At 39.7% G+C, this 18,524-nt stretch overlaps 1 protein-coding gene across 2 annotated transcripts in view; it reads left to right on the forward strand.

The window, feature by feature from the left end:
- Window positions 1–18,524, forward strand: part of pds5a (PDS5 cohesin associated factor A) — a 52,031-nt gene that overhangs the window by 19,558 nt on the left and 13,949 nt on the right. For both annotated transcript variants that reach the window (XM_061916067.1, XM_061916058.1), the window contains exons 7-23: window positions 209–289; window positions 408–548; window positions 1,014–1,129; window positions 2,473–2,567; window positions 5,179–5,324; window positions 5,442–5,593; window positions 5,664–5,777; window positions 8,392–8,473; window positions 8,544–8,592; window positions 8,653–8,792; window positions 10,574–10,689; window positions 13,089–13,194; window positions 13,258–13,418; window positions 15,603–15,726; window positions 15,803–15,961; window positions 16,066–16,134; window positions 17,021–17,157. In XM_061916067.1, the coding sequence (XP_061772051.1) occupies window positions 209–289; window positions 408–548; window positions 1,014–1,129; window positions 2,473–2,567; window positions 5,179–5,324; window positions 5,442–5,593; window positions 5,664–5,777; window positions 8,392–8,473; window positions 8,544–8,592; window positions 8,653–8,792; window positions 10,574–10,689; window positions 13,089–13,194; window positions 13,258–13,418; window positions 15,603–15,726; window positions 15,803–15,961; window positions 16,066–16,134; window positions 17,021–17,157 (1,988 nt within the window). The remainder of the gene's footprint in view (window positions 1–208; window positions 290–407; window positions 549–1,013; window positions 1,130–2,472; window positions 2,568–5,178; window positions 5,325–5,441; window positions 5,594–5,663; window positions 5,778–8,391; window positions 8,474–8,543; window positions 8,593–8,652; window positions 8,793–10,573; window positions 10,690–13,088; window positions 13,195–13,257; window positions 13,419–15,602; window positions 15,727–15,802; window positions 15,962–16,065; window positions 16,135–17,020; window positions 17,158–18,524) is intronic.

Below are 18,524 nucleotides of genomic sequence, written 5' to 3' on the forward strand. Positions count from 1 at the left end.
AAAGGCAAGTGTTTTGTCCTCTGGCTGCTTGTTGACGGACGTTATTACCCACAACATTCATTTTATGGCGAATAACATTTTATTCCTTCTGGAAGAAAACACATGTAATCTTAAAGAGAATATGAACATGAATGGGAATGTTGTGTGAATAAAAATGTAGTCTGTGTTGTGTGTGCTTCTCACCAGAATTGATCTTTGTTTTGTACAGAATCTGAACAAACAAGCGTACGATCTTGCAAAGACTATCCTGAAGAGGACTGTCCAAACCATGGAGATGTGCATTGCAAATGTACGTGCCTGCTATTATTAGAACAATAATAATAATTATACATCTTTGTCGTGTTAATCCTATACTCATGAAATGTTTCGCAGATGTTTTGTTGCTCACTTTTTTCTCTCCCTTTTAGTTCTTTAATCAGGTTTTAGTGATGGGAAAGTCTTCTGTCAGCGACCTTTCGGAACATGTCTTTGACCTCATCCAGGAACTCTTTGCCATTGATCCTTTGCTACTTACCTCTGTTATGCCACAGCTGGAATTCAAACTCAAGGTAACCTTTCTTTCTCTCACACACACATTCTTGCATTGTTACCTTCTTGAGACCTTCGGAAAGTGCCTACTTCTTTAGGACCAGCCTTTCTAGTGATATACAAATTTGTATTTAAAACATTATATTATATACATACTATGCAAATATAAAAAAGGTAATCATTTAATTTTTTGTTGAGTTTTTTGTTTGTAATTGCTTCTCAATTGTCATTATTTACTTCAAGTTATTACAGTATGTCCCTGCAAAAAGGAGACAAAGAGTCTCCTAGCTGCATAAGTGCCACAGTCGAACACCGGAGAGGATTTCTCACAAGAACTCAAATATATACTCTGTCAGATGTCAAAACCTATTTTTGGAGGAAAAAAGGCTGACACGACATACGCCAAAATGGGAAAAAACAGTGCAGATAATCGGTCGTACCCTAATACAAATAAAATGTTTGCCTAAAAATGTTTTCCTTTGCAGAGCAATGATGGGGAAGAGCGTCTGGCTGTTGTGCGTTTGCTCGCCAAGTTGTTTGGAGCCAAAGACTCTGAGCTGGCCACACATAACAGGCCGCTCTGGCAGTGCTTCTTAGGACGGTGAGTTGCATGCAGACATACACAAAGTCATGCCACTGAACTGTTTCTCAGGGACGTTCTGAAGTGTCTCCCTGAATTATATGTACTGGAGTGGTATCATTTTTACTAAAATGTGTCCCTTTTGGACCGCAGGTGTTCTCTAAAAAGCTTTTTTTCCTAAACAAGCAACTAACTCTTGTTCCAACAATGCATTGTTCAGCATTACTACACATAGATTGTAAGGCTCGTACAGATGTTATTAGTTGGCATGTGCTGATCCATCGATTCTTGAAAAGTATGTGATTACCATTTCTGATTAATGCCTTTCACGAACACTATTCCCTTCTGGCTGACACTGTATTTATGTTTAGTCCCGTGGCTGACAAGCTAGCAGCTAATTGTGTGTCTCCAAATTCCGTGTGAAGCCGCTCCCTTACGTTATTAATAATCACCTCTATTACGGCAAATAAACTCAATTCCTAATATATTAGTCTTGTTATCAAGCATTAGGATGAGGCGAAAACATGTTACACACTGAGAGCAAGCAGGAGCAGGCATGCTAACCGATAGGATGTCCGCTAAGCTAGCTTGAAAGAACAGAAGACGTTAGTGCTTTGTACATTTTTAAGAAGTGTATGGAACTGTGTTACAAAAGAAAGTAAGCAGTTATTTACAAGTAGATCAATAAGAGTTAGAGAGGATAATATAAGACTAACTGCACAAACAGCCGGAACACGACACGTAAGACAAGGACGGCTCTATAAATTGGTGGTGTCGGATCCAAAAGTAGTATCAGTTTATGACCGATACTTGTGTGATTGGATTGATATTTTAATTTACTCAAAATACTTTTTTTGTTGTTTTGTTAATGTTTACAAATTCAGGGGATAATTCCCTGGACTCATGGCGAGGATTTTGGTGGCAAAACAGATTAAAATGGATAGTAGTTTTGGATTTTGTTAAATTATTGTGTACTATTGGCTTTGTTTTGATCAAACAATTGTATGTACTAAAAGAGAAAAAGGAACTAGTTACAATATTGTGCTGATATTATTAAACTGTCTAGCACTAAGAATATATAAATAGGAAAATGTACAGTTAATACATGGTATCAGCCGATCTCACTCATGAATTGGAGCAATCAGCAGCATAAATCTGAACATCCCTACTTTGTATTACTCATCATATTCCCATGAGAGTGACAGTAGTGTCAATGTTCTGCTTATTTGAATGACGTAATGTACTAATCTTAATATAGGAGACCTGGGAAGACATTTGGACATTTTCCGAGACAAATATTTGTTCACCCTTTTCCTTTTTATTCTTCTGCATTTAGTTTATGAGTAACATGTTTTTCTCGCCAGGTTCAATGACATCCATGTTCCGGTTAGGCTGGAGTGTGTAAAGTTTGCCAGCCACTGCCTCATGAACCACCCAGACCTGGCCATAGACCTTACAGGTGTGACACATCTTGTCTTCTTTGCATACACGGTGCATGTTTCCTGCTGAATGCATCTTGTCAATCACTCCTTAAAGGGGAACTGCATTTTTGTCCATCATTCATTATCCTAATGTAATATAGGAGCACACATATTTTTCTTATTTTCATGCGTCCTAACTCATGAATAAATGCTAGCAAAATGGAGCTAATACGATTTACTCTATTCCATCTACAAACCCCAAAACTGTGAAGTTGTCACGTTGTGTAAATGGTAAATAAAAACACAATACAATAATTTGTTAATCTTTTTCAACCTATATTCAATTGAATAGGCCTCAAAGACAAGGTACTTAACGTTCGAACTGGAAAATTTTATTTTTTGCAAATATTTGCTCATTTGGAATTTGATGCCTGCAACGTGTTTTAAAAAAGCTGGCACAAGTGGCAAAAAAGACTGAGAAAGTTGAGGAATGCCCATCAAACACTTATTTGGAACATGCAACAGGTGAACAGGATAATTGGGAGCAGGTGGGTGCCATGATTGGGTATAAAAGCAGCTTCCATGAAATGCTCAGTCATTCACAATCAAGGATGGGGCGAGGGTCACCACTTTGTGAACAAATGCGTGAGCAAATTGTCGAACGGTTTGACATTTGTCCACGAGCTATTACAAGGAATTTAGGGATTTTACGGTTCAGAGAATCTGGAGAAATCCCTGAATGTAACATTGAATCCCTGTGGCCTTGGATCCCTCAGGCGGTACTGCATCAAAAACCGACGTCAGTGTGTAAAGGATATCACCACATGGGCTCAGGACCACTTTAGAAAACCGCTGTCAGTAACTACAGTTTGTCACTACATCTGTAAATGCGAGTTAAAACTCTACCATGCAAAGCCAAAGTTATTTATCAACAACACCCAGAAACTCCGCCGGCTTCACTGGGCCCGAGCTCATCCAAGATGGACTGATGCAAAGTGCATAAGTGCTCTGTGGTCTGAGGAGTCCAAATTTCAAATTGTTATATCTGGATTGTTCTAGGCACAAAGTGTAAAAGGCAGCATGTGTGATGGTATGGGGGTATATTAGTGGCCAAGGCATGAGTAACTTACACGTCTGTGAAGGTACATACAGCTTTTGGATCAACATATGTTGCCATCCAAGCAACGTTATCATGGACGCCCCTGCTTATTTCAGCAAGACAATGCCAAGCCACGTGTTAGAACGGCGTGGCTTCAGTGTAAAAGAGTGCGTGTACTAAACTGGCCTGCCTGCAGTCCAGACCTGTTTCCCATTGAAAATGTGTGGCGCATTATAAAGAGTAAAATACGACAACGGACACCCTGGACTGTTGAACAACTTAAGCTGGACACCAAGCAAGAATGGGAAAGAATTCCACCTGAAAAGCTTCAAAAATTGGTCTTCTCAGTTCCCAAACCTTAAGAGTGTTGTTAAAAGGAAAGGCCATGTAACACACTGGTAGAAATGCCAGTGTGCCAACTTTTTTGCAATGTGTTGCTACCATTAAATTCTAAGTTAAGGATTATTTGCAAATAAAACTTCTCAGTGTGAACATGAAATATCTTGTCTTTGCAGTCTATTCAATTGAATACAAGTTGAAAAGGATTTTCAAATCATTGTATTCTCTTTTTATTTATCATTTGCACAACATGACAACTTAACTGGTTTTGGGTTTTGTATAAAGCACTCTAAAAACAACTAAAAGCCTCCATCATTGTTTTATGTATATGCTGTGAGTATATATGTAATGGAGTAACATTCATAATAACATGTAATGTTTCAGTGTTTTGCGCAAAAAGGTTCATTATATTCTTATTCATATACTTTTTCAAATTTTCTTGTAATCAGACCATATTTTCCGCATATTTAGGTAAAGATTTCATATACCGAAATATGGTCTGATCACAGGAAAAATTGAAAAAGTGTAAGTATTTTGCTCATTTTAAGCACGCAGCTTTAGTGAAACACTAAGCATCATGTAGCAATATAGCTAAATGCTAAACAAGAAATACAAACAGTGAACATACTTAAACACTTACTGTACAACGTCTGCTTCACTGGGATGCCGACTGATGGGACGTTCTCGGTTCACAACCTTCTACTATCCAGGTGAAAGGCATGATTTATAATCCTGAATAACTTTCACCAACTCCGAGGTGAGGCAGCAGCTCAGTATGTCAATATAGCAGTATAGTTAGTTCGCTCTCTGTGATCACGGCGCCACTATAAGTTGTTAGCGCTTATAATATTGCTAATACTTGGTTAATGTTTAGGTCACGACATGTAAATAGAGGATTGTTGGAATCTGAGCCGAGGATGTCGTTGTGGCTTGTGCAGCCCTTTGAGACACTCGTGATTTGGGCTATATAAGAAAACTTTGATTGATTAATGTTGTTGGTAGTTGTTAGAGTGCTTTATGAGCGGAATAGTGTACTCCCAACAGCCGCATTGTTAGCCACTTTGTAATTGTTGTATTTTACAACGTGGAATATAAAAAAAAAACATATTTGTTCTTATCTTACAAAGGGATTATAAATGATAGGCAAAATTGCCTTTTAACGCCTCCTATAAACTAATCACTTCCTCACTTCCGTTCTCCAATCTCTTTAGAGTTTTTGAAGGTGCGTTCCCACGACCCCGAGGAAGCTATTCGTCACGATGTCATTGTCACTATCATCAATGCTGGGAAAAAGGACCTTAACTTGGTCAACGATCAGCTGCTGGCTTTCGTAAGAGAGAGAACTCTGGACAAGAGGGTGAGATGATTAAAAGAAAAAAAGAGGGAAAAGAATGGCTCATTTTAATTTTAGCATCCTTCCACACCAAACAAGAATATGTATTTTCCTGATGTGTGTTTGCCTTGCTCCTGCCAGTGGCGAGTGCGCAAGGAGGCCATGATGGGCCTGGCTCAGCTCTATAAGAAATACTGTTTGCACCATGAGGCTGGGAAGGAGTCTGCCCTGATGATCAGCTGGATCAAAGACAAGCTGCTGCACATCTACTACCAGAACAGCATTGACGACAAGTGAGGAGACTCTATGGAAGTTCACCAATGAAAAAGAACACAAGTGAAGCTCTTCGCCTCTCTCCTGCAGGTTACTAGTGGAGAAGATCTTTGCCCAGTTCATGGTCCCTCACAGCCTGGAAACAGAAGAAAAGATGAAGTGTCTCTATTACCTTTATGCCTGCTTGGACACCAATGCTGTCAAGTCAGTAACTAATCTGGATTACATTTCTATTTTCTATTGGAATTTAAAAAATCAAGTAACAGTTATTTCAAATGGTACACTCGTCAGCAATTCAAATGATTGTTTCTTATGATCTGCTGTACACGTTTGAGTTGAACGTTGAGTCCACATCAAGTTACAAAGGCTTCGAGTTTAGCTGCTGACGTATGCGGTAACATAGTGCATCAATTCCAATTGCATTATTTTCTCAGTGCTATGTTACCGTATTTTTCGGACTATAAGACGCACTTTAAAATCCTTTCATTTTTCTCAAAACTCGACAATGCACCTTATAGCCCAGGGCTCCTAATGTATGGAATAATTCTGTTTGTGCTTACCGACTTCAAAGCAGTTTTATTTGGTACTTGGTGGAATAATAAGTGTGACCATTAGATAACAGTTACACATAACAGATACGTGTAGACGGCAATATGATGGGAGTCACACATAAGAGATACGTGTAGACTGCAATACGATGGCAGTCACACATAAGAGATATGTGTAGACTACAATATGATGGCACTCACACATAAGAGATACGTGTAGACTACAATATGATGGCAGTCACACAAGAGATATGTGTAGACTGCAATATGATGGCAGTCACACAAGAGATACGTGTAGACTACAATAGGATGGCAGTCACACATAAGAGATACGTGTATTCTACAATAGGATGGCAGTCACACATAAGAGATACGTGTATACTACAATACGATGGCAGTCACACAAGAGATACGTGTAGACTACAATATGATGGCAGTCACACAAGAGATACGTTTACACTACAATATGATGGCAGTCACACGTAAGAGATATGTGTAGACTGCATTATGATGGCAGTCACACATAAGAAATACATGTAGACTACAATATGATGGCAGTCACACATAAGAGATTTGTGTAGACTACAATATGATGGCAGTCACACATAAGAGATACGTGTAGACTACAATATGATGGCAGTCACACAAGAGATATGTGTAGACTACAATATGATGGCAGTCACACATTAGAGATATGTGTAGTCTGCAGTATGATGGCAGTCACACAAGAGATACGTGTAGACTACAATAGGATGGCAGTCACACATAAGAGATACGTGTATTATACAATATGATGGCAGTCACACATAAGAGATACGTGTAGACTGCAATATAATGGCAGTCACACATAAGAGATACGTTTAGACTGCAGTATGACAGCAGTCACACTTAAGGGATACGTGTAGACTGCAATATGATGGCAGTCACACATAAGAGATATGTGTAGACTGCAATATGACTCAAGTCAACGACACCAAAATTGAATATGTTCCATTGAAAATATAGAACATTACACACGGTGCTCAAAAATCTAGCAAAATGTTTTAGTAGGACTTTGGTAAGCTATGAAGCCACACCGCTTGATGGATTGTACTGTGCTTCAACATAGGAGTATTATTATGCTGTGTGTATAAGGTAAGACATCATCTGGCGTTTTGTTTTGCAATATTACGCAAAAAGTAACTTTTCATACCTGCTGAGCTGTATTTGGGAACTGCATAAGTCCTGAAAAATTGCGAGGGTCCGCCTTTGTAGTCCGTGTCAACCCGTAGTTGATAAGCTTCTTCTTTTTCTCTATCTTCTTATGGGACATTCGTCCTCTACTGTTGCCATTTCTAATATAAAGTAAAGTACTTACTTATATCTCTCAGTAAACTTGCCATGAAAGCTCTAAAACATACCGGTGTAGTGATTTTACAGTATTCACCCAAAGAACTTTAGTTATTAGAGAGTTCCGGTCAGACGTTTTTTCACGGCACACGTTTCCAAATTCCGAGATGCTGCTCCGTTATTGATTGAAGTAAAGTCTGAATGTCATTAAAACAGTTAGCGCCATCTTTTGACACTTCTTCCACTCCCGTGCTTGCACGCTACACCGCTGCAACAAAGATGACGGGGAGAAGACGCTGTCGAAGCTGAGGCACGTAAATAAGACCGCCCACAAAACGGTGCATCCTGAAGCAACTGTCAGAAAGTGACTTGAAGATGATGTGTAAAACATCATCTATGCAATACTTTGACCAAAGAACCACCATTACTTCTTATGTAAACCACAAGAAAGTATTTTACATTTAGAAAATAATAATAATAAGACTATAGTCCGGTATATATGAAAAAAGATTGAACATAGACCATTCATCGGCAGTGAATCTCATAATACGGTGCGCCCTTAAGTACGGTAAACATGAACATTTCTACCAATCAACTTTTTTATCAAGGAACTCCTCGAAAAGAACAAATATTTGTTGATGAATTTTTATAAATTTACATTTGAGGCATAGCATTTCGATAAACAATCGACAACATTTTTAAATGATCAGGGAATTGAAGGTGTGTCTTTTTCATATAAAGACTTGATACTGCTGCACTGAACATTGAACAACCGGGACAGAGACATGTGCCTCGTTCTCATGCTACATTTGACATAGTTAGCCATCACTTGAATAAGCAAAAATGTATTTCAGCTAATAACAATCTGGCTGACATCTTGTGACATACATAAAAGTATCAAGTTTCTGGTATTGTCAGACTTGTCTGTGTATTCTTCCTAGGGCTTTGAATGAGATGTGGAAGTGTCAGAATATGCTGCGAGGCCTGGTCAAAGAGCTGCTTGACCTCCACAAGCTGCCGGCGGTACGTTGCCCAAATGCTCTACTTTTAGATACAAATGTCAGCCTGTTTGTGACCGTCTTCTTCTCCGTAGTCTGAGGCCAACACCACTGGCATGTTCGGGAAGCTGAACAACATAGCAAGTAAGTTTTATAATATAATCTTCTTCTGCATGGCACCAACTTTGTTTTGTGCATTTTCAGAAAACTTGCCAGATGCTGGGAAAGCTCAAGATTTCATTAAGAGGTTCAACCAGGTTCTTGGTGAGGATGAGAAGCTGAGAATCCAGCTGGAGGTCCTCATCAGTCCGACTTGCTCCTGTAAACAGGCCGAGATCTGTGTGGTGAGAACACCAAACACTGTTGCATCTTATTAGCCTATGTTCCAGACTATAGAGCGCACCGGTTTATAAGCCGCACCCGCTACATTTTCAAATAAATAAATATGTTCCATATAACAGCTGCACCTGACTAAGCCGCAGACATACCGTATTTTTGGATTATAAATCGCTCCGGAGTTTAATTCGCACCGGCCGAAAATGCATAATAAAGAAGGAAAAAAACATACATACGTCGCACTGGAGTATAAGCCGCATTTTTGGGGGAAATTTATTTGATAAAATCCAACACCAAGAATAAACATTTGAAAGGCAATTTAAAATAAATAAAGAATAGTGAACAGGCTGAATAAGTGTACGTTATATGAGGCATAAATAACCAACTGAGAAGGTGCCTGCTATGTTAACCTAACATATTATGGTAAGAGTCATTCAAATAACTATCACATATAGAACGTGCTATACCTTTACCAAAAAATCTGTTACTCCTAATCCATAAATACCGTGAAATATTCTTCCTCGGTGTCGCTTCTAAACAACTCTGCCAACTCCAAAGGTATGCGCCGCTTCCTCTTGTTGTTTTCTGCTGCATATTTCACTACGTCCAGCTTGTAATCTGCAGTACATGATTTCCTTTTCGCTGCCATTTTTGTTCAGCCTTTCTCAGTTTTTATAAGTTACCGCCAATGATGAAATGATCCACTTTGCTACGGCAGTAGCATATAGCAGTTAGCATTCCATGACCCACAATGCACTTCTGCCTTGACCCTCCCCCGCCAAATTGTTATTGGTTGACGTGTATGTGATGATTGCTGACATTTTCTTCGTCTCTTCCGCGAATGAGATAAATAATATTTGATATTTTACGGTAATGTGTTAATAATTTCACACACGAGTGCTCCAGATTATATGTCGCACCCCTGGCCAAACTATGAAAAAAACTGTGACTTATAGTCCGAAAAATACGGTATACATTGTGAAATTCATTATTTACACAAAAATGTTTATTTATATACTTGAGTTGTTTCCAATTGGTGTAACAGCAGTAAAAAGGCTGATCTAACAAAACAAAAGTCAACGTCATGGACCAGCTAGCTACGGAAGCTAGCTCTCCAATCTGCTAAACAGACATGGAAAATTTACTGAGGAATTTGTGAAAATAATACCATTGTAAGTTATTAATACTAACACACACACTCGTAAACGTGTTAGCATGTTAGCTTATGACGCTAGCTTAATTACATTCCAATAGCACGGACAAATATGCAGGAGAACACTCCCACAGACATCCCACATGGGACAGTTTGGTAAGTAAGAATTGTTTTAGTTATATTGTAAAACTTACAAACGTTGCTTGGAGTGATGAATGGAGAATCCTTTCAAGCAGAAACACTGGAAAATTTTACTTTTGGTTTGAGGCAAAACAAGAAGTACTTTTTTAACTCTCAGCGCCTGCAGTGAGTGGACTCGTCCAAAAGATGGCGCCATTGAACAAAACAGTTCAGTCCTCTGCTGAGGTTTAATGAAAACTGTTGAACACAAAACATTATGGCAATTAGCAGGAAAAAAAATGCATGAATTAGCCGTAAACCTTTTATTAGCCGCAGGGTTCAAAAGTGTAGGAGAAATAAATAGCAGCTTTTAGTCCAGAATTCATGGTAAGTCTAATTAAAATACAGACTTGCAGAAAGTCACAGTGACGCCTAATCAAGATGTTATCTTACAATCTTACAGGCCAATGTACGAGATGCCCAATGAACCTCAACCACTTTGTATTTCCTCCACAGAGGGAGATCACTCGCAAGTTAACTTTCCCCAAGCAGCCGACCAATCCCTTCTTGGAGATGGTGAAGTTCCTGCTTGAACGCATCGCCCCTGTGCACATAGACTCCGAGGCAATTAGGTCTGTAAAGTTCACTTTGAACGGTTTGTATTACGTGGTATGAAAGCAGCACTGCATGGTGAATACATGTAAATATGAGTGTGGCACTCATTGACCATTGTGTAACACCACTGGTTTTTCCTCATTCATTGAGACACCTTGTGGTTGCAAAGTGCAACTGCAGCATCAATTAGGTTTCACGTTTAACCCTTTGTGCATAATGGAAAAACACCATAAGGCAGGGTTCGGCAACCCGAAATGTTGAAATAGCCATATTGGACAAAAAATACAAAAAACAAATCTGTCTGGAGCCGCAAAAAAATAAAAGCCGTATTTAAGTCTTATTAGGCTCCAGCACCCCCCACGACTCCAAACAGGAACGGTAGAAAAATGGATGGATGGAATGAAAGCCAAACATGATGTGTCTAGATTAGCTATATTAGCCTACTATCAAAATGACTTTAAAAGTTTTATATAATTGTTATAATGAAGGCAACACATGATGTAAGTTTCTATATTAGCCTACTATCAAAATGACTTTTAAAATCTTATAAGCGTTATAATGAAGGCAACACATGATGTGTCTATGTTAGCCTACTATCAAAATGACTTTAAAAGTCTTATGTAAGTGTCATAATAAAGACAACACATGATGTAAGTGTCTATATTAGTTATTTTATCCTACTATCAAAATTACTTTAAACGTCTTATATAAGTCTTATAATGAAGGCAACACATGATGTGTCTATAGTAACTATAATAGCCTACTATTAAGAATGGTAAATGGGTTGTACTTGTGTAGCGCTTTTCTACCTTCAATGTACTCAAAGCGCTTTGACACTGCTTCCACATTCACACACTGATGGAGGGAGCTGCCATGCAGCATTTATCAGTTTGAACATCAAATATGTTGTCTTTGTTGCATATTCAACAGAATATGGGTTGAAAATGATTTGCAAATCACTGTATTCCGTTTATATTTACCATCCATCCATCATCTTCCGCTTATCCAAGGTCGGGTCTAAGCAGGGAAACCCAGACTTCCCTCTCCCCAGCCACTTCGTCTAGCTCTTCCCGGGGGATCCCGAGGCGTTCCCAGGCCAGCCGGGAGACATAGTCTTCCCAACGTGTCCTGGGTCTTCCCCGTGGCCTCCTACCGGTTGGACGTGCCCTAAACACCTCCCTAGGGAGGCGTTCGGGTGGCATCCTGACCAGATGCCCGAACCACCTCATCTGGCTCCTCTCCATGTGAAGGAGCAGCGGCTTTACTTTGAGTTCCTCCCGGATGGCAGAGCTTCTCACCTTATCTCTAAGGGAGAGACCCGCCACACGGCGGAGGAAACTCATTTCGGCCGCTTCTACCCGTGATCCCGTTTATATTTACATCTAACACAATTCCCCAACTCATATGGAAACAGGGTTTGTAAGTGTCTATATTAGCTATAACAGCCTACTATCAAAATGACTGTGTCGCAGGCTGAAGCAAATTTTGTTGAGAGAAATGTTGAAATGTAATATTTATTCTACACGTTTTTACATTAGAAACCATTAGTAAATCAGAGGCTACTCAGAAGGTGAGATAACTCTTGGAAATTACTGTCTTAGAATGGCCAAAGGTATAGATGTGTGTCCAAGTTAAAGGAAACGACGGGCTGTCTTCTTGGAATGGATTTATTGCAATCTTTGGCAAGCCAGGTAATGTATGCTATGGTCTGGAACAACATGGCACACAACTGTCTATCTGACATGCAGCCAATATTACATGCAGATAATGTCACGAGACATGCAAAACTAAATTATTTACAAAAAGAATAAAAGTAAAGGAATTAAATGAGCTGAAATATACCTACAAATGAGGCATAATGTTGCAATATGTACATACAGCTAGCCTAAATAGCCTGATTAGCACTCCACACAGGTCAAACACATCAGCAAAGTGTACTTTTGTGCATTCACGCACAGCATAAAACGTTTGGTGGACAAAATTAGACAAAGAAGGAGTGGAAGAACTTACATGTAAACAAACTGTTGCATCACAGTCCACACTATGGTGAGCTCAAGAACCACCAAAACGAGAAGGACAAAACAATATTCACCAAATACTCTCATTAGTTAAACACAAACATATTAAACAGTGGTAGTTGTAACAATTGGTAAGGTTTGTGTCATGTTTGTCTTCAAACAAAAAACATACTGAAACAAAAAATTATTCCCCCCCATCTTTTTCTATTCTCAATCCTTTTCAAACAATGCTCCAGGTAGCCACTAGGGTGGCGCTAAAAAGTCGCATGCGTTTCGCTGACCCCCGCCCTAAGGGAAGGCAACCCTGTGGGTTAATAAATGTTATTGTCGGACAGCGATCACAAATGAAAATATGTATTTTATCTTTTCATAGCCAACATTGTTTTGTGCTTTTTTAGTGCTCTTGTCAAACTGCTCAACAAGTCCATTGAGGGCACGGCGGATGACGACGAGGAGGGTGTTACACCTGATACAGCCATCCGCTCAGGCCTGGAACTACTCAAAGTACGGAATATCTGTCTAATGCTTGTGAGTGTTCAATAACGCTTCCTGTGTGCTCTGATTTAGGTCCTGTCCTTCACCCATCCCACAGCATTCCACTCGTCAGAGACCTACGAGTCTCTTCTCCAGTGTCTGAAGATGGAGGACGACAAAGTGGCTGAGGCAGCGATCCAGATATTCAGAAACACCGGGCAAAAAATCGAAACAGAACTTCCCCAAATAAGATCGTGAGTGCTGTTTGATGTCTTCCCGTACTGACTTAAAGGGACCTATTTTGCAAAACCAACTTTTCCTACCGATTGGTACCTGGATCTGGGCTCTGCATAAGTCTCAAAAGTGTGAAATGGCGGGAATATTCATCAAACAATCTTGCCTTCCTTCATACTTCCTCCAAACCAGCCCAATTTGTGGTGTTTTTCCTAATTGGGACACCAGTGGCTATCTCCAAATGTGACATATCTCGGTTGGTAGAGTGGGCCTGCCAGCAACTTGAGGGTTACTGGTTTGTTTCCCTCTTCCGCCATCCTAGTCACTGCCATTGTGTCCTTGGGCAAGACACTTTACCCACCTGCTCCCAGTGCCAACCACACTGGTTTAATTAAATTGAACTTAGATATTGGGTTTCACTATGTTTCACTTTGAGTCACTAGAGAAAAGTGCTATATAAATATAATTCACTTCACAAATATGGTATAAATTTATCTCAAGTGCTTTGTGCGAAACAGCTATTGTAGTCCGCGTTGTAGTTCTTTTTTCTCTATTGTCTTGTTGTGGGGCAGACCGGCTGTACATGCTTCTTCCACTGTTTGCATTTCTAATACAAAGTAGCGTTTAGTTCCAACTAGGGCTGGGCGATATGGCCTTTTTTCAATATCTCGATATTTTTAGGCCATATCGTGATACACGATATATATCTCGATATTTTGCCTTAGCCTTGAATGAACACTTGATGCATATAATCACAGCAGTATGATGATTCTATGTGTCTACATTAAAACATTCTTCATCATACTGCATTAACATATGCTACTTTTAAACTTTCATGCAGAGAAGGAACTCACAACTAAGTCAATTGACCAAAACTGTATTCATTAAACAGTTATTAGCAGGTGACTTTTCAAATGATGCTACATATTAGCAGTAATGCTACTTTTGGTAGCAACGCTTGTGCCCCACACTTGACAAATTAAAGTTGTCTATTTGAAGCCGAACCACCGCCAGACGATGGACCCCCTGCTGTTTTTCTTTGGAATGAATCCTTCCTTCATTAGTATCTTCTTTCTCTCGTATTATCACTCGCACGGCTTCGCTAGCATCACAGCTAACGTTACCCAGTCTGCTACCTCTCCGCTCCGCTAGGGCGTATACATATGTGACGTATGACGTGACATGAGTAAGAACCTGCGCTTGCTGTCTGTGAGAAGGAGACACAAGAAGGAGTGGGAAGAGCCTGCAGTGTAATGCCCGCAGCTAAAAGCAACTGCCTGAGAATGTATACTCCAATATCTAAATATAGTCATTTTCTATATCGCACAGAGACAAACCCGCGATATAGCGCCCAGCCCTAGTTCCAACTTATATCTGTTAGTAGACTCGCTAAAAACTACAACAAAGATGGCTAGGAGAAGATGCTGTCAAAGTGGAGGCACATAATTAAGACCTTTGTGAGGTGGCTCGCTGCAGTCAGACACATTTTAGAACTGTCTACATTACTTTATTTACAATAAATACACGGTGGAAGAGGGGTTAGTGCGTCTGCCTTGCAATACGAAGTTCCTGCAGCCCTGGGTTCAAATCCAGGCTCGGGATCTTTCTGTGTGGAGTTTTCATGTTCTCCCCGTGAATGCGTGGGTTCCCTCCGGGTACTCCGGCTTCCTCCCACTTCCAAAGACATGCACCTGGGGATAGGTTGATTGGCAACACTAAATTGGCCCTAGTGTGTGAATGTTGTCTGTCTATCTGTGTTGGCCCTGCGATGAGGTGGCGACTTGTCCAGGGTGTACCCCGCCTTCCGCCCGATTGTAGCTGAGATAGGCGCCAGCGCCCCCCGCGACCCCAAAAGGGAATAAGCGGTAGAAAATGGATGGATGGATGGACATTGATTATCAATGATTGATGTTTTACTAATCGTCTGTCCGAATTGCGATGCATCTAAAAATGTATTATTTCCCCTACCCCTAAAAATTATACATATCTGGTCTTTAAATTTTTTTTGTTAAGGGTAAGATTAAGTGTCATCGCAAATTACTAGTTTTTGATCAAACAAAAGTGAAACTTGTTTTGTATTTATTGGTTTCTTTAAAAAGTAGGGAAAAAAATTGTAGTTTCAAATTTTTTGAGGTTTTATTTTAAGGACAAATTGCCCTGGAGAAGTTGAGTGTTTTTCCTAGCAAGTTCATTGCGTCCAACAGGACGCTGATTCCCATCCTGCATCAGAAGGCAAAGAGGGGGACGCCACACCAGGCCAAGCAGGCCGTGCACTGTATCCACGCCATCTTTAACAACAAGGAAGTGCAACTGGCTCAGATATTTGAGGTAAAGGACTGTTAACTGACACTTGTTTTTCTTCAGAAAGTCAGTCTAAATGAGCTCTTTGTCCTTGGTACCACAGCCTCTGTCACGGAGTCTAAACGCAGACGTCCCCGAGCAGCTCATCACGCCCCTCGTGTCCCTAGGTCACATCTCCATGCTGGCCCCAGATCAGTTTGCCTCACCCATGAAATCCATAGTAGCGAACTTTATCGTCAAAGACCTGCTAATGAACGACAGAGTGAGTGCCAGTCCAAACATGAAGTCCAGTTGCAGGATGTATTTCATGGCTGATTGTTGGAAAGAATAGAATGTCACTTTTATGTGTGTTATTCCATATTTTAGTCGGTGGGAAACATGAATGGAAAGCTGTGGACCCCTGATGATGAAGTTTCACCTGAAGTTCTGGCTAAAGTGAGACCACACACACACCTAAAAGTTTACAACAGTATATTTTGCACAATCCCATATGATCTGGTTCATGAGATGCATTACAACAGGGGTGTCAACGTACGGCCGGCAGCACATTCTAAAAACATTACTACCAAAAGAAAAAATAGTGGAATAAAAGAGCTAGCAGGTAAAATAAAACAAGAACAAGTTTCATTGGCGACTCTAATAACACAAAGCTGCCACGCTGGCTGTTTTTTTCTTTCTTTAAAACGGTAATAATGAATTAAAATCAATGTTATGAATTAATTACTAATTACCTCATGTCATATATTCCACTTTTAAATATTTTTTGGGGAGAATATTGCATATTTGTGTTGGTGTCAGGTTCAAACACTGATGACATCTATTAAACAGACAAGAAGCAAGGAGTTATGCAGAGACAGAGTTAAATTCTACTCATGAGGAGAGACGTATTGGGCTGTACACTTAGTTACAGTTCCAATCTACGCTCCAAGGCACAGCCTACGTGCTCCACTATTCGGGAGGTCCTCGGTTACATCACTGAGGCTGCTTCTGAAGGAAGGGGGGTAATTTCAGCGTCCCAGTTAGACATAATATATGACTATTCAGAAATGGAAATGTTCTGACACTCGTGATATCGCCCTGTCTCTGCTTTGTCTGTGTCACGATACCCGATGTTTGCGATTAGCAGTCAGCAGGCCGGGTCTGGACACGAACACTGACACGAGACAACTTGCAATACAAGATTGCAAGTTGTCGCTTTGCACAGATAGAAAAGTACAGCTTCAGCACAATTGATGATAACTACAGCAACAGCCTTTAAGCATAAGAGTTGTGTCATAACATACATAATTACACTCACTTTGCTTGTTGGACTCATCCTCAGGTGCAAGCCATCAAGCTGCTGGTGCGCTGGTTACTGGGAATGAAGAACAACCAATCCAAGTCGGCAAACTCCACCCTGCGCTTGCTGTCCGCCATGCTGGTCAGCGAGGGAGACCTCACCGAGCAAAAGAAAATCAGGTGACTTTTTTAGGTGGACGTTACTTTCACTTTCTGTGACTTGGATGTACAAAAATGTACATTATACTTTACGTCTTATGTGTCAAAGTCAAGGCCCCCGGGATGATATTTTATTAGAATTAGACGCAGGTCAGACGCACCAATACGCCATCAGTGTTGTTGCTAGGAATTTTCAAAATAGGGTCCCAGGGACCCCATCATGTCATAAAAATGGGCCCCAGAGTACATATTTGGGGTCCTACTTTTTTGTAACTGTTTTGAAAACAAATAATAAATGTATGCATTATCCCAGGGATGTCATGTATTGAGGGCCACATGTCAGTTGTGGCTCCCATCAGAGGGCCGCTTGTAACAGTGAATAATGTAGGAATTTGATTTCCCTATTGATTATATTCATTGTTTTAAGTAGGCACTCCATTTTACAGTAAAAAAAAACAAACTACTTTTACATTTTACTGTAAAAGTGTTGTTTTGTTTTTTTACAACATTTTACGGTAATAGAAAAACTGTACCACTGTTTTTGGGGGTGGGTGTTTACAGAAAAATCTGGCAGCTTAGTTGCCAGAATGTTTGGGTTAAATTGCAATTGGTTTTTACAACACAACAAGTTATTTTCCCTTTTTGGCAACTTAGCTGCCAGTTTTTCTACTGTAAAAACAAATGTAGCGTATTTCCATTTGCAGTAATACACCGTTAAAAACAACAAGACTGGATTTTACAGTCAAAAGGCAGCTCAGTCAACAGAATTTTCAACGCAAAAAACAGTAGTTGTTTTTTACAATTGACAGTAATATGCTGTAAAGAACAACGTAAAATGTATTGTCATTTTTATGAATTTGATGGGTATTTTGCTGTAAAGTTAAGTCTTTTCATTCAGACAAAGATATGTTTGGAAAGTATGATAATATACTGTAACATTTGTTGCAATATTGGATACTACTAAAGTTTTAAAGGTATGCAATTTCAAGCAGTACCTATATTTTTTCTGTCGGAATGAAAAAAATCAATGACATTAAGTGAGAAATGATGAAGTACTTTATTGACACATCATTGCCAGGTGTTTGTGGGCCAGATAAAATGATGTTGTGGGCCAGATCTGGGCCCTGGGCCTTGAGTTTGACACCTGTGCATTATCCTGTTAAATCGCACATTCTATATTGTGTTTTGGAAAAAGGTTGTCATAAACGTTACTTAATTCATTTAAAAAATACAAAAGAAAACACATTTTTATGCAAACTTTTTATTCACTTTCTTCTTTCCTTCATGGATCTAAACTTTACCGCTGATGGTATTTTTTTTCTATAATTTTATTGTAATATTTTCAGAATGTGTTTGTTCTATTTTTGGCCAAAGTAAGACGAACAAAA

This window comes from Nerophis ophidion, linkage group LG01 (assembly GCF_033978795.1).
Source record: "Nerophis ophidion isolate RoL-2023_Sa linkage group LG01, RoL_Noph_v1.0, whole genome shotgun sequence".
NCBI classification, from domain to species: domain Eukaryota; kingdom Metazoa; phylum Chordata; class Actinopteri; order Syngnathiformes; family Syngnathidae; genus Nerophis; species Nerophis ophidion.